This window comes from Cucumis melo, chromosome 4 (assembly GCF_025177605.1).
Source record: "Cucumis melo cultivar AY chromosome 4, USDA_Cmelo_AY_1.0, whole genome shotgun sequence".
NCBI classification, from domain to species: Eukaryota; Viridiplantae; Streptophyta; class Magnoliopsida; order Cucurbitales; family Cucurbitaceae; genus Cucumis; species Cucumis melo.
The window spans coordinates 34710946-34725768 of NC_066860.1; the positions used below are offsets into that span (position 1 = coordinate 34710946).

The window sequence follows — 14823 nt, forward strand, 5'->3', positions numbered from 1 at the left end:
GGGCAGATGAAAGGTTAGAGAATAGGATTGGACGGCAAAGGCATATATGTGTGTGTTTGTGTATGATATCATTTACCGTTTTCGAGTTTCTCTCTTTCTTTTGTTTTCTGCTTTTCCTTTCCCCTCTTTTCAAGCTTAATTAAACAATCATTTTTATTTTTGTATTCAACCAATGAGATGACACCCCCTCCCTACTTTCTTTACAATAAACGACACCGTATCACAATCATACAAATATATTACTCCCTCTGGCCTCTACCTCCTCTATGCTTTTCCGCCTGCGACTTTCACTTCTTTTAATTTCTCTTTCATTATCGCACACACAGACTTCAATATTAATTCCCTTCTCTCTTCATTCCTCACAACCACTGTACACTAAGACCTTCGCTTTACATAACATAATCATAAGGCTTTTATATATGTTAGTTGTAGGCAATCAACGAATATTAGGATAAATTTTAGAATGGAATTAAGAGAACCATGGAAAATATCAAATTCTTATATTCAGTGTTTTTTTTTTAGAGTTTTCTTACTTCCCTTACTTTACTTATAAGGCTATAAAATACATCTCTCTATTCATAAGTGTCGATAGAAATCTCTACATAATGACTAATTAATGATCTGGGAAATAAACTGTTTAGATAATCTCGTAACCTTTACGCATTTCTGTAACATATATTAATCTACACAATTCAATTAGCTTAGCTTTACACATTTAAAAAAGTGGTGTGGAAGAACTCAAAAAGACTAAATGAAAATTACAAAATTACATTTAACAAGTTACCACTCACCCCACCAACTCCGTCAAATCTCCCAACCAAAACACAACTAAATCTGATTGTTGCCATACGGCCTTATTACTCTAACCTACTGCAATACCACCTCTGCCTCTGCACACGTTTCGATTTTGCACATATATGCATAAAAGTATGGAGGGGTGATCATTTTGGGCCCAAATAATATATATAGAGTATTGAAGGGTGAAGGGTGGAGGCCCATTGGGTATGGGAGTTGGAGGATTGAGTTGAAGAGAGGCCCATAAGAACAGAAGTGGAAGGGAGATGGAAGATGAGAAGAGATGAGAGTGAGACGTCAGAGAAACGTCAGAAGGAAGTCATGAAGGGAGGGGAGGGGAGGGGGTACACGTGGACCCGAAACGTGGCAGACAGATAGAGCATGAAATTATGGAAGTAAAGTGAAAAAAGATGACATGAAGTTGTAGTCGAGAGACTATAAAGAAATTTTGGAATCCATTCATTCATTCACCCAAACTCGAGTCTTTTGGTTTGGTCCCATCTCCACCCCTTTCCTTAACTTTTTTTGCCTCTCGACTTCACACACTATAAATATAATATAATCGCTTTTTCTTTTTTTTTTGGGTACTATACATACATAATACTTGCAAACATGCACCCAAATTCAAACTTCAAATCTTATTTTCTCAAAGAAAAAGGAGCGAATTGAATGAAGTACTTATAATAGTAGGAGTTAAAAACAAGGTAGGTAATATAGAAAGAATACGATGCAAAATTAAAACAAAGGCAAAGCAAGTGTAAGATGGAGAGGCTGTAGAGGAAAGATAGGTTTAATTAATTACTGCTGGAATGAATTTACTTGGTTTAGCAATTACGGATTAAAAAACAGGCAATAATAAGTAAAGAATACCTGGATGCAATTAATGATGAATCCACTACCATTTGAACATTACCATAGGCAGGCAAAATGAAAGGTGATGAGTCCCTTTTTGGTTGGGAGTGGGAGTTGGAGTGGGAGTGGGAGTGGGAGTGGACTGCTCTGCTGTTCCCTTCCATCGCCTTCATTCATCATTCACATGCTTCTTTCTCATTTCTTTTTCCTTTCTTTCACCAAAAATTAATACCCGCTTCATTTATTTGCTTTTTCTGGATTTTTCATATTTCCTCTCATGAAGGTAGCTCCTGGGTTTTGTCTTCTCTTTATTTTTTGCTTCAATCTCAGCCCTTCCATTTCCAGAACTGATCTTGTTACTGGTTATGAAGTTCATCTGGCAGTGCCGGCGGAGTACGTCGAGGGGTTCATCGGAAGGGCCTTTCTGATGGAATCCGAGAATTTAATGCCGCCCAATTTCCGAGCAGCCTTAGCAATTGAAGCCACGCAAGGCCAATATTCGTGTTCCTTGCAGGTTTTCCTAGGAGAAGTTAAGGTGTGGAGCTCAGGCCACTTTTCCCGGTTTTTCACGGCGGAGAAATGCGTCCTTGAACTCACTGCCGACGGGGACTTGAGGCTCAAGGGTCCCACCGGCCACGTGGGGTGGCGAACGGGCACTTCCCGACAAGGTGTGGAGGTACTTTTAAAGGGCATGGTTCCGTTTGATGTGAAATCACTCGCATTCGGGTTTTTTTTTCCCTTTTCTGAGTGTGTGCTTTGTGGATGCAGAGGCTTAGAATATTGAGGAATGGAAATTTGGCTCTGGTGGATGCTATTGAGGGAATTAAGTGGCAGAGTTTCAATTTCCCAACCGACGTGATGGTTTTAGGGCAGAGTTTAAATGTGAAAACCCATTTAACTTCCTTTCCCCCACATTCAATCTTCTTCTACTCTTTCGAAATCCAAACCCAAAGAATCGCTCTCTATCTCAACTCTCCAAAATGCAAATATTCTTATTGGGAATTCAAGCCTCCCAACAACATCAACCTCTCATACATCACCCTTAACCCCGAGGGTTTGGATTTTTTCGACGACCGAGCCAATAAAATCGCAACAATCCCATCAGGAACGCCTCACCCTCTGAGATTTCTGGCATTGGGGAACAAAACTGGGAATTTGGGCCTTTATTCATACTCCCCTCAAAACGGAATTTTCGAAGCTTCATTTCGAGCACTCACAACCACTTGTGACCTTCCTCTGGCTTGTAAGCCGTACGGAATTTGCACATTTTCCAATTCCTGCTCCTGCATTGGTTCAAAGTGCAGGGAGGAAATGGGTGGTGAATTTTGTGAAGCTAAAGGGGAGATGATGGAATTGGTTGGAGTAAGTAGCATTTTGAGAGACGGGCCGAAAAGAGTGAATGTGAGTAAAGAGGAATGTGGGGAGTGGTGTTTGGATGATTGTAAATGTGTGGCGGCGTTACATTATTCAGTCATGGAGGAGTGTTATTTGTACAGAGTGGTGATCGGGGTAAAACAGATTGAGAAGGGAATGGGATTGAGTTATATGGTTAAGGTTCCGAAAGGGACTGCATTGGGGTCGCACAAATCGGGACTCAAGAGATGGGTGCTTGCAGTGGTGGGTGTGGTTGATGGTGTGGTTATTCTTGCTGTTTCTGGAGGCCTTGCCTATTACTTCGTTAAGAGGAGGAGGAAGAAGAATTTGACGGATACAGACGTCCATTCTTGACTAACCACTTTTCTTTTTTCTTTCTTTCTTTCTTTCTTTCTTTATCTTCTTGTGAATCGGAGAGTTTTGGGTTTTGATCGTGCGTGGGATGATTTTATGTTCTTTTCCCCTTTGAGGAAATAAATTGGAGAATATAGTTGATGAATGTATCAAAACTGGGAATTTTGGCTCAGAATTTTGTTGGATAAATCTAAAAGTGATTCTCATTCTTTTATTATTTGTATTTAATTTTATTAACGGCAAAGATATATTAATGTCAAATAAGCAGAATGTTGTGTGTTGAATCTGGTTTTGTGTGGCAAAGAACGCAGTTCTGTTTTGGATTTCAGATGAACAGAAGGCTGGAGCTGTTGAAGTAAAAAACGAAGAAGGGGTTTTCTCTGATTTGAGGAGACATGAAGTATAGTGATTAGTGGGGTGGTGGCGGCGGCGGCGGCCGGTGGGCGTTCCAATAAGGAAAATAGGTACATATGCTACCATACCCATTTTACTTGTGAAATTGTGACAATCTTAATATATCACCCTTTCTTTTGTTTAACATTATTTTTTATTATCTTTTTAATTAATTAACCTTAACATAAGCTCCAAACTTTTTAAAACTAATTGACATATATCATATAAATTTAAATTTTATGTATAGTCGAACTATAATATTTAAATTATGTGTCTACGGATTCATAAATTTTAAAAACTATCGTATAGGTCAGTGACTTAGTAGATATTAAATTGAAATTTAAAATTTTTCTTGGATACAAAACTAAAAGTCGAAAAAACTATAGACACATTTTAAAAGTTTAAGAATCAAATTGATACAATCTCGATTTAGACTTAGTTGATAGAATAGTTGTTGAGGAGGGATAATTTTAACGAGTCTTTTGATATTTCTCTAACTCACTATTCTAATATGATCTCATTGATAGAGTTGAATTTGTGTTAAATTATGAGTATATTTCGATGCCTAAATTATATAGGCTAGTTAAATACAAGGAAGTTCTAAGTTACTCTCTTGAAATTTCTTTTAGCACATGTTTGAGATTACGTATAACTATTGATTTAGATAAGACAATGATCATAGTTTGTCAAGTAAATTCGAAATAAAGAGTTTGATTTTTCTTCTTTTCTAAGATGCGACGGTCTTTTAGTTTTACAACTTAGTTTTTCAATTGGAAATGAGTGTGTTGTGGACTATAAACCTTGTATGAGACAATAATTAAAAAAAAAAAAAAAGTAAAAACATTTAAATACACGTAAGGAATAGTACAATTACAAACGGGATTAGAGTTGTAGTCGAAATAAAGGGTTAGTAGGATGGAGAAGATGATTGTTGTTTTCAGGAAAAGAAAAAGAAAAGAAAAGGAGAGTGGAATACAAAAGAAAGATGATTAGAAATTGTGTGCAATGAATAAAGAAAGGCTGTAGAAGAGAGTGGAAGACAAATTCCAAACCGAAGAGAGCCTTTTTATATATAAGCTAAAGCTAAAGCTAAAGATTGTTGTTTGTTTGTAGCAGAATGGTAATGTAATTTGTAAAAGAAATGATGCTTTTATTTCAACGGTCTACAAAAAAAGCGCAAAATGTTGAAAGCCGTTGGTAAATATAAAAATAACATAAAATGTTGCCGTTGGGACACTCTGACCCCACCACTCTTCAAATATCAATAATATCAACGACCCAACCCATCGCTCATTTCTTCCTTTCTACTTTTTACTTCTTTCTCTCTTCTCCTCCTCCTTAAGAACCCCCACTAACACTCTCCAGTTTTCAACTTCTTCTTTCCCTCACCCCCCCCCCCCTCATTTTTCATCCTTCTCCATTCCCTTCTTCTTCATATTCTCTTGTCTGCTTCACCTTGTCTTTTCCTCAATTATTTGTTTCGTTGTTTGTTTGCATGAGCTCCATGGACGAAACCCAAGTAATTCCAGATTATGTTGGTGGGCCTCGTTCAGAGAGCTTCCAAGGATCCGAAATGGCGAAAATAGATACAAAATCTGATGATCTAAGAGCTGAAATCGACACCTCGGCCCCCTTCGAGTCTGTGAAGGAAGCAGTGTGTCGTTTCGGTGGAGTCGGCTACTGGAAACCCTCTAACAAACCCTTCCAGCAAGAGGTTAGTGTTCTCTCTATTCTCTCTCTTTAGGCGTAAATTCTGTCATGACCTGTGGGTTACAATTCACATTTTCCTTTTAATCCTCAGGATCGGCAACATGAAGTGGAAGAAATTAGCATTGAAAAGCTGGAGGATCACGCATCTCAGCTGGAAAATGAACTGATTTTGAAGCAGAGGGAGACTCTTGATATTTTACAAGAACTCGAATCAACGAGAGGTTTTGTTGAGGATTTGAAAATGGAGCTGCGGAAGGAGGTATCTGAAGTAAGTCATGTAAACACAAATGGTGCAGCTGAGGAAGAAGAAGATGATGATAAGGAAAACATTGGCCGTCACAAAGCTCAAAGACTGAAATTTGTGCAAGGTTTCGAGCAGGCTCAGCGTAACCTAAGCAGAACCACAAATGGGATTTCTGAAATTCGAGCTTCAATGGAAGTATTTAACAAGAAATTAGAGAGAGAGAGACTCTCGTTGGAGAAAACTCGGGAGAGATTGAGGCAGAATTCTTTGAGAATGTCATCAGTTGAAGAAAGGCTGAATCAAACGAGGGAAAAGCTACAAGTTGCGAAGGATTCTAACATGGAAGAACATGGTGCTGAAATTCTTAAGGAGCTGCAGATTTTAAATTCCGAGGCTGAGAAGTTTAAACAAATAGGGGAAGCTGCAAAGGCTGAAATTTTGAGGACAATATCAAAGATTGAAAGAAGAAAGAGTAAAATAAGAACAGCTGAAATCAGATTGGCGGCAGCTGCAGAAATGAAGGAATCAGCTGTTACGTTGGGAGATGCGAAGGTGTTAACAAACCAAGAGGTTGAGAAGGGGAATGAATCAAAAATGAAAATGTTGAAGCAGGTGAAAGAAGCAACAGAAGAAATCAAGAACACCAAATTTGCATTGGAAGAAGTTCTAAACAGTATGGAGGCTGCGAAGAGGGAAGAAATTGCAGTGAAAGAAGCAGTGGAGAAGTGGGGATGGGAGCAGGGTAAGATGGAGTATTGTCCAATTGCTGTGAGTGGACCAAAGCTTGTGGTTGAACATGAATCGACCACCCCTGTCCTTAAGCCGTCTCTTTCAATAGGGCAGATACTGAGCAGGAAGTTGTTCCTTCAGGAAGAACTGATGTCGGGGATTTCAGCAGAGAAACGATTCTTAAAGCAACGAAAGGTATCACTGGCGCAGATGCTAGGAAAACAAAATAGGGACATGCCAAGTTGTGTTAAGATTGAACGATGGAATAGTGACCAAAAACACTCCAACAAAAAGCGAAAGAAATCAGGATTTGTGGCACGGTTCCCTTCATTTTTAGCAAAGCAGAATGATGATAACCAGAAGAGAAAGAAGCCAACCCCCAACCTCAAATGACTAATGTTGCGTTGTGTAAACTTAAGTTGAACTGTTGTGTGTGTTTGTATACATCTATCTAATTGTGAGTTCAGTACTGACTTCAGCTTGTGGACTACCTGTAGTTACCTGTAGTTACTGTTAGGATTATGTAATGTATCCACGATTGATTGGGGATTCTTCCTCCAAATGCTTTTGATTTATTAATGACCTAGCGTGAAGTTTGTTTTAACAATTTGATGATCTATTTTCTTTAGACACTCCTCCTGGTCATGCAGGTGATTAACAAATTATTAAATTAATAAACAAACTTTGGGATAAAATTACTTTCAGTACATACAAATCAGCAGTCAATTACTCTGTAATAATAGTACACACAAATCTTTGATTCTCAATTCCATAGAGATGATATGTAAAATCCTGTACTGTCACGGCATGGCGGCAAGGTGAGAATTTCATAAATCAAAACTTAGAATTGAATTTGGATAAAAGGTTAATTGGATACGAGAAAGGTAATCAACTCAAGTAAACAGCACAGACACGTACCCAATGCAACTGAAACTACATAGACGAGAAGTTTTTGTATTGAAGAGGGGGATTAGCAGGTACTGTATATCAATTTCCATGCTGACAAATGAGAAGCGAGTGTATTTCTATTTTCCTTTCTTAAGACTGGTGATTTGATCACCTAATAGTATAATCGACCAATCTTTGAGAGGACATTAAGTGATTAGTAGTGAGGCATGCAAACAAGAGCAAGAAGGGAATATAGCTCCAATGAACAAATTCCTTTTTTTTCCTCGAAAAGGGGGGGCTCCTCCACTCTAGCAAGTGTTATAGAAACTTCAAAATATGATGAATCATATGGATGAAGACCCCATCAGTTACCTGATGCACAAATAAATGCATGCCACGTGTATTCCTATCCGTGCTAATCTAAGTAAACATCAATCTCCCTTACAAGAGGAGAAGAGGACGAGACATTGGATTCCAGTATTCTTCTAAACTCTCCGTATCCCAAATAGACTATTTGCCTCTCCAGGACAGGAGTCGTGTTTTTTTTTCTTCTTTTTTCCTTTTAATAAGTCCCTTTTTATAGTGTTAGTTTCCGGTTTTCATATCAAAAGACCACAGTGACTGTACATCTGGTGAGGGAAATAGACCCCCAACAGGAGGCTTCACAACCGATGGCTTTCCGGCACCCATCCCTGACCCTTGTGCTTCCCATTCTCTGCCAAAGTAAAGTTACAACCAGTTAGAAACATAAAATTGTTATTTCATTTTCACTACTGTCTAGAATCATCGTCAAGCTAAGTCAATACATTAACCAAATCACACATAGAATAATGCCATCAAAATAGCTAGCCATAATTAACCCTTTGCAACAATCAACAAAAACATTCAACTATGCATTTTCACACACCGATTGAATGTGTTCACAAGGTCTTTTCTTTTGCATCAATCATCGGCTCGATTTTTTCACTGCTACCTCCACAGCACCACATTAATTCATTTACAAAATTAGAAAACAGACGTGAGAAACGTTTGATTGCATTTCTTTTTCAGTATTGTTTCCTAGAATGAATTAAAGAATGATACAATATACATAGAAAGAAACCAGTAGGACTTTTCCTTAACTAATGGGCATGATTCAAACAACACATACCTCTAACAAGAACAATCCTAGAGGAAGAATAATTTGAAATGAAAGCACAAACGTAGATGCCACATTAACTAACAATAGCCAAAAACGTTGTAGGTCAAAAATCTAGGATGATATGTATATATATGTATATGTATGTATATGTATGTATATGTATGTATATGTATGTATATGTATGTATATGTATGTATATGTATGTATATGTATGTATATGTATGTATATGTATGTGTATGTATGTATCTATATGTATGTATATGTATGTATGTATGTATGTGTATGTATGTATGTATGTATATGTATGTATGTATGTATGTATATGTATGTATGTATATATATGTATGTATATTTATATATAATGACAATTGGAATCGCATTCAGAAATCCTTGATGAGAAGAGTTTGCCTAGTCAAGAGACTCAAGACACAACATATCGAACTTTCACAGTTGCATGTCATTTTAAGTTCTTAAGCTGCCTACATTAGTAAAGTCGATAAACAGCCGAAATTGTGGTGAATTTAGACACGCTGCATACTGTTCTGATGGCAGGAAAAAGTGGGTGTGCATGTACATATGTATGCTTAGCAAAAATAAACAAATACACAGACAGTTTTGTGTTTACAAAAATGAAGACAATCATTCATAATTTAATCAGCCGCTTAATTATTTAACTATCACAGAAGAGTAGCATATTTGTTTTCAAAAGACAGAAATCAAAGGACTTACTTTGACCAACAGCTAGTTGCAGGCAGCTCAAATGGATGACCAGTGGAAGATCTGTTGGGGCTACCATACATCATTTCATTCTGAACAGTTTCATCCTGAGGCATAACAGTGAAATTGTTCTCACTTCTAGACAATGGCGGATAGAAAGGCTTCTTTAACCATGGATCATGATCACAACTCATAACTTGGTTAAATGCCCCTACACTTTGGCCATTACCAAGGAAAACATTCTGCGAAGGAAGTGTGCCAGACAAAACTGGATCCTCTTTAATGAATGTTGGTGGAATAGTTTTCTGAGGGGGGTGGAAAAAATCGTCCATATTTGGTCTATTAGATTCAGCAGGACGAATCCAGCCGGCTGGCCCACCTACTAAACCTAAACCATCCTGGCCAAAGGGAGAACTATTCCACATCTGCCATGTTCCCTTCTCATTTGCATTCATTTCATCCTTGGGAGGACTTCTCAGATCCAATGCTTTGGGGGTGCTGGGGAAATTATTAGAACAATTATGCTTTTCCCGTGATAAAGGTGACTCGATTGGAGATGGTTTGTTAATTTCCGAAGAAGCAGTTTTTAGAGTCCGTGGTCTTTCCATTTCTGATACAAAGCCAGTTCCTAAATCCAACCGAAAATCATCAAGCGACTCTGAGACAGGACCCAACAAGGATACAACATCAGGTATGTAACAAGGATCTTCAAAAAGCTCTGGTTCTTCAGGCACAAATTCATGAGACCCTTCAGCAACATGAGAAAATTGAGGTTCAATTACAGGTGAAAAACCTATACTACTACTGGCAGGACCCTTAGGATACGTGGATATGGTAAATGGAGATGGCAGACCAAAATTAATAGGATTATCATATGACTGTGTCGATGATAACTGTCCAGGTAACTGGGCTCCAGAAACTTGCCCAGATAACTGTGAGCCTACAACTTGCCCAGAAAGCTGTGTATTGCTGATATCTGATGAGGGCTTCACTACTGGCCTACTTATAACATTGGCACTAGTGGATGAAGGAACAGATGGCGAACGGGTAAATAACTGTTGCCAAGATTTTTTAGGTGCCACAACAGCTTGTGATTCAGTGAAGACCTGCAGTGAACATGAGAACTTCAGGTCATCACTTTTCATTTCAATATACATTAATATGAAGCGGAGGAACCTTATATATTCACACAAAGCCAAAAGAACAATACTATAGGAAAATAATCTATGATTACAAAAGAACTTTATGTGGATTGCGCACCACCAAGAGGCATCATGTTGCATGCTAATACAAAAAAAATTTAAAGACAAACTTATATTCAGAAGTCCTTAGCTTTTTCTCTCCAAAGGTGATGTAGTAATATTAAATAAGAAAAAAACTGTGGCATCTAGATGTTGAAACTACATGTCTGATAATAATCCCACCTTGGTCGTTTACATAAACCCTAGCAGAAAAAAACAAAAAGCCATCTGTTTAATATTGAAGCATAAAGTCCATACATGACGATTCAGAAAATGCAGAATTCAAACCTAAAATATAAGTGAAGTTTGTATTGAACATTCTTAAAGAACTGTACGCATCAGAAATATAAAAGGAAAAAAGGAATACAAAAGGACCACAGCCTAGGAGGCAAACAAGGCTTTCCTATCTAGCAAGCAAAGCTAAGAACATCAGAAATTGTTCTCTAATTAATAAGAATTAAAGAAACACGAGTACAGCTATGTTTATAAGAGAAAGAGGGCAAAAGAGAGGACAAAGGTCTAAAACATTCCATTATGTGACAGAGTAAACAGTGTTTGTTATACTTATCTGTGTATGTGTGTGTTGTGTGGGGGAAAGGACACAGCATTAGAACTTACTGGATGGTTGATGTTTTTATCATCTCCATTCAAAGCAGATTTCCCAACCACACGCTCAGACGACATATCTCTAGTAGAAACAGACATATTTACATGATCCACAGAGCCGTTAGACTTGTCTTTAACAACAGATGCTGGAGCATTATAGACCTTTCCAAACAAACTACCACCACTAAATGCTTTAGAAGAAGACAGAAAAGTACCCCGCATACGATCAAGATACCTAGAACCAGTATATCCTCGGCCAAAATTATTTCCAGGGATATTCTTCACACTATGACACACATTGCTCGGGCCTTTAACACCCTCTGGCCCAAGTTTGTGATTCTCACGACGATCAGCCTCGCTTTTCTTGTCCAAATCTCGCTTTCGTTCAGTTTCTTTACCAGTTTTCTTCTCCAACTCCTCAGCGTCTGAATTACTCTTACTTGAATTCTTGTCCTTCTCCTTTCTCCTCTCCTGCCGTTTCCTTTCAGCCTCCTTCTTCCCATCCTTCTCTCTGAAAAGTTGTGATGTTCTATCGCGATCCTTCTCAACGCCCTTTTTCTCATCCCTCAATTTCCTCCGTTCCTCCACCAATCTGGCAACCTCCTCCCTTTGCTTCCTCTCTTCCTCCTCCAATAATTCTCTCTCTAATCTAGCCTGTCTTTTTTCTTCAGCTTTTCTACGTGCTTTTTCAACCCTACTCTCGGGGAAGTTACCCCCATTCTCGCCCATCTTGGCCAGTAGCCCCCTATGCTCAGAATCAGATAGATTGTCTTCTCTTGATGAACTTACCCTAAACATTTTTCTCCAAAGCCATCTAATGCTCAAGAAAATAGATGTAAAAAGCTTACAGCAGAAAATTACAATACCTGAATAAGACTTTTCTGTCAAACAATGTTCATCTCCTCCACAACCATTCCGCCTCCAATAACTAGATTTTCCTGCAACAGACTTCCCAACCCAAGTGCCGCCCTCCAACCAATCTTGGCCAGATATCCAACCATTATCTGGCCATACCTTCTGATTCAATAATTTCCCACTTTTTCCAACAAGTTCCTTAATGATCCCAGAATTTGAAAACCCCGGTGGTATAGGCAAGTCTAAAACTGGTCTTTTAGAAATATGACCACAGCAGGAGCACATGAAGCGACCACCCGCAGGATTTTGATCCTTATACGGAGTCAAGCAGTTCCGACATCGTTTAGTTGCCGTTTTCCTGAGCTTCTGCAACTCAATAGCTTCAAATCTCTTTCTCTCCCTAAGGCGTGCATTCCTGCGCAACCGCCAAGCTGACAGCTGAGGCATTAAAATCTCATACCAAAAGAGGGTAACCAAAAGCACAAAAACACAAGCAAGCCTGGGTGATGTAATCTCAAATCTAAATGCAGGCGGCAAAAGCTGAGAGAGCGCCCACAGTCCAATCAGCGGAATAACTAACCAAGGAAGCATTGTAGCAACCCGGCGAGACCACTTCTGAATCACGCACAGTATACACATTATCCCCAAAACCCACGCCGCCCACGCTCCACGTTAGGAATCCAACAAGGGAAGCAAGCCCAAAAGGAGGGAGAATCGTCGATCTTTGAGAAAACCCTAACCCTAATCTCGGCTGGGAATTGAAAAGGCAATAAAGAAATTTCAAGAAAGTTGAAGAACCCTAGGAGCTAAAAAAGAAATGGGTGAAAGCGTGGATAGAGAATAGTAATCCAGCATAAATGGCTGGGAAATAGGACATGAGAAGAAGGAGTGAAATTGATTTAAGTTAAAAGTAATCAGATGAGGAAGGGGATGGAGTGGGAGGAAGCTGGGGGGTTGGGAAGAGTAGCAGATGCGGAAGGCATGGCAGGAAAAAAGAAAAGATAATAGAGAAATGAGAAGCCAAATAAATAGAGAATGAAAACCAGAAATCTTGGGTTGAAGAAGAAGAGATGAGATGATCCGATGAGTCCAAAGAGCGTCGGTGCCGTCGTCAAGGTCGACCGTCCCAGCGAAAAAACTCTGATAACAAAGAGATAGATGATAAAAAGAGAGTACGGGAGAGAGATAGAGAATAAATAAAAATATTAATAAAAATAATCCCTCGCCCTCCTTATTTCTTTCCCTTCCCTTACCTTCCCCTTGTGTTTGGACCCGGTTCATTCCAATTCAACCGCTCCTGTTTTTTCCGAATCGCCTCTCTCGTAAATTTACTTCAACCCGTTCTTTTTTCAATATTAAAATAATAATAATCAAAAGAAACCACTTACACTTACCACGCAACCAAGCAAAGCAGCATTTATTTGAAAATCAACTGATTTATCAATAGGAAATGAGATGATTAAGGAAATTAATCTCGTTTTAATTAGCCTTTAGTGAAAAATTAATTATTCTAAAACAAATGGATTTAACCCAACATGGAAGACAGATACGATATTTAATGAAAAGAAGAAGATGCATTTATTAATAAATTTAGCATCACACAGTTATGAGATTTAATAATAAATTACATTACACTAAATATAAGATAAAATAGAATGTTCCAAAGATTTGATAGTAATCTCGATAGCTATGTTGTTTGAAAATAAAAGAACACCGTGGGCTATGTATACGTCTGTACGAATGGGCTTCATATTCTTATTGGGCCGTTTATGTATGCGAAGAGGGCGTGAGGCCTCCCTATAGCCGTATTGTACTTTGTCCAATGTTGCATAAACTGGGCTTTGAGAACCGACGAGCGTAAATCGAGTGTTTTCCAAGCCCTAGGAAATTTTAATTTTTTTCATTACCATCCCCTGTTGTTGGCTTTTAGTAGGATTCAATACAGTGTTTTGAAGTCTGTTATTGAATGGCTCCCATGTATGCATGAACTCCTCATATCAGAAACCTTTTGTCTCTTCTTATCTAAACCTATATGCAGACTAAATATGATTTGATTGTTTTACATGTCTCATTTGTACGATATATATGTATGTATGTATATTTATTGTGTGTTACTTATTTAATTAGGGTATATCGATGACATAGTTTGTTGCTTATTTTATTACTATATTGATGCTATAGTTTTAACCGATAACAAAAATTGATTATCAAGATTGTCAATTATGACATATCCATTTTGAAATTATAAATGTTGGGTTGTTATTTAATAATCTGATCAAAATGGCCTAGTATAGGGGGTTTTTCATTCAAACTTTAGGTTTCCAAATGGGAACTGTATTTTCTAAACTTGGTTTATTTTGTGCTAAACTATGAAGCACACCTTCATCAAATAATACGCCACTCTTCTTTCTTCTTCTTTTTCTTTCAAACTAGCTAGTCTTGTTTCATCCCCTTTATAATTTTAGTTTGGGGGTTGAGAAAAGGATCAAGTTCCACATTAATTAGCATGAGGGCCTTTCGGGTGAAATGAAGAGTAAACTCACAAACGCCATGAACAAATAATTTCAGTTTTTTATTTAAAAATACCTTCGTTACTCCATTTTTTTTGTAAACTATTGTTACTAAGTAGGATCGATTTAAGTTGGTTGTTAGAGATGATTGATAGAGTTCGATGGTCGAAATTGGTTTCTCGAGGTGATTGTCAAAGTTCGTTATTGAAGATAATAGTTGCGTGGAGTATACTTCGATGTCAAATGTGATTGCTATAGATGGTTATCGAAGATGGTCTTCCCTGAAGGTAGTAACATGGAGATGGTTGCCAAATTAAGTTTGGCCACAAGAGGTGATGCAAAGCATATCATTGAAGGTGATCATTGCATAAGTTGATTGTTAGAGTTATTATTAGACACCGAACGACCATGGT

At 38.1% G+C, this 14823-nt stretch overlaps 3 protein-coding genes across 4 annotated transcripts; 2 read left to right on the top strand and 1 right to left on the bottom strand.

Annotated features, from left to right (window-relative positions):
• Positions 1-1707: 1707 nt before the first annotated feature.
• Positions 1708-3589, top strand: LOC103486240 (EP1-like glycoprotein 4). The gene is made up of 3 exons (XM_008444117.3): positions 1708-1930; positions 2019-2323; positions 2416-3589. Exons 1-3 carry the CDS (start codon positions 1723-1725, stop codon positions 3373-3375), a joined length of 1473 nt encoding a protein of 490 aa, XP_008442339.1. The 5' UTR covers positions 1708-1722; the 3' UTR covers positions 3376-3589.
• Positions 3590-4872: 1283 nt separating this feature from the next.
• On the top strand, positions 4873-7058 carry LOC103486238 (WEB family protein At2g38370). Its single transcript, XM_008444114.3, has 2 exons — positions 4873-5482; positions 5570-7058. Exons 1-2 carry the CDS (start codon positions 5264-5266, stop codon positions 6842-6844), a joined length of 1494 nt encoding a protein of 497 aa, XP_008442336.2. The 5' UTR covers positions 4873-5263; the 3' UTR covers positions 6845-7058.
• A 245-nt stretch (positions 7059-7303) lies between these two features.
• On the bottom strand, positions 7304-13109 carry LOC103486237 (uncharacterized). 2 transcript variants are annotated; one of them, XM_008444112.3, is made up of 3 exons: positions 11058-13109; positions 9211-10304; positions 7304-8054 (listed from the first exon to the last, which is right to left on the bottom strand). In XM_008444112.3, the coding sequence occupies exons 1-3, from the start codon at positions 12537-12539 to the stop codon at positions 7925-7927; spliced, it is 2706 nt and encodes a 901-aa protein (XP_008442334.1). In that variant the 5' UTR covers positions 12540-13109; the 3' UTR covers positions 7304-7924. The 2 variants fall into 2 exon arrangements, with proteins under 2 accessions (XP_008442334.1, XP_008442335.1); XM_008444113.3 differs by lacking the exon at positions 7304-8054 and adding an exon at positions 8247-8305 and having other exon boundaries at positions 11058-13102.
• Between the last annotated feature and the right edge of the window lie 1714 nt (positions 13110-14823).

Bases quoted from the DNA above. Each gene is read 5' to 3' on its own strand.
- LOC103486240 (XM_008444117.3), top strand. From the start codon at position 1,723: ATGAAAGGTGATGAGTCCCTTTTTGGTTGGGAGTGGGAGTTGGAGTGG. The intron at 1,931-2,018 runs GTAGCTCCTGGG...CTGGTTATGAAG, and splicing joins TCATATTTCCTCTCATGAAG to TTCATCTGGCAGTGCCGGCG. The intron at 2,324-2,415 runs GTACTTTTAAAG...TTGTGGATGCAG, and splicing joins CTTCCCGACAAGGTGTGGAG to AGGCTTAGAATATTGAGGAA.
- LOC103486238 (XM_008444114.3), top strand. From the start codon at position 5,264: ATGAGCTCCATGGACGAAACCCAAGTAATTCCAGATTATGTTGGTGGG. The intron at 5,483-5,569 runs GTTAGTGTTCTC...TTTAATCCTCAG, and splicing joins ACAAACCCTTCCAGCAAGAG to GATCGGCAACATGAAGTGGA.
- LOC103486237 (XM_008444112.3), bottom strand. From the start codon at position 12,539: ATGTGTATACTGTGCGTGATTCAGAAGTGGTCTCGCCGGGTTGCTACA. The intron at 10,305-11,057 runs GTAAGTTCTAAT...TGTTCACTGCAG, and splicing joins ATAAAAACATCAACCATCCA to GTCTTCACTGAATCACAAGC. The intron at 8,055-9,210 runs GTAAGTCCTTTG...TTACTTTGGCAG, and splicing joins GCAACTAGCTGTTGGTCAAA to AGAATGGGAAGCACAAGGGT.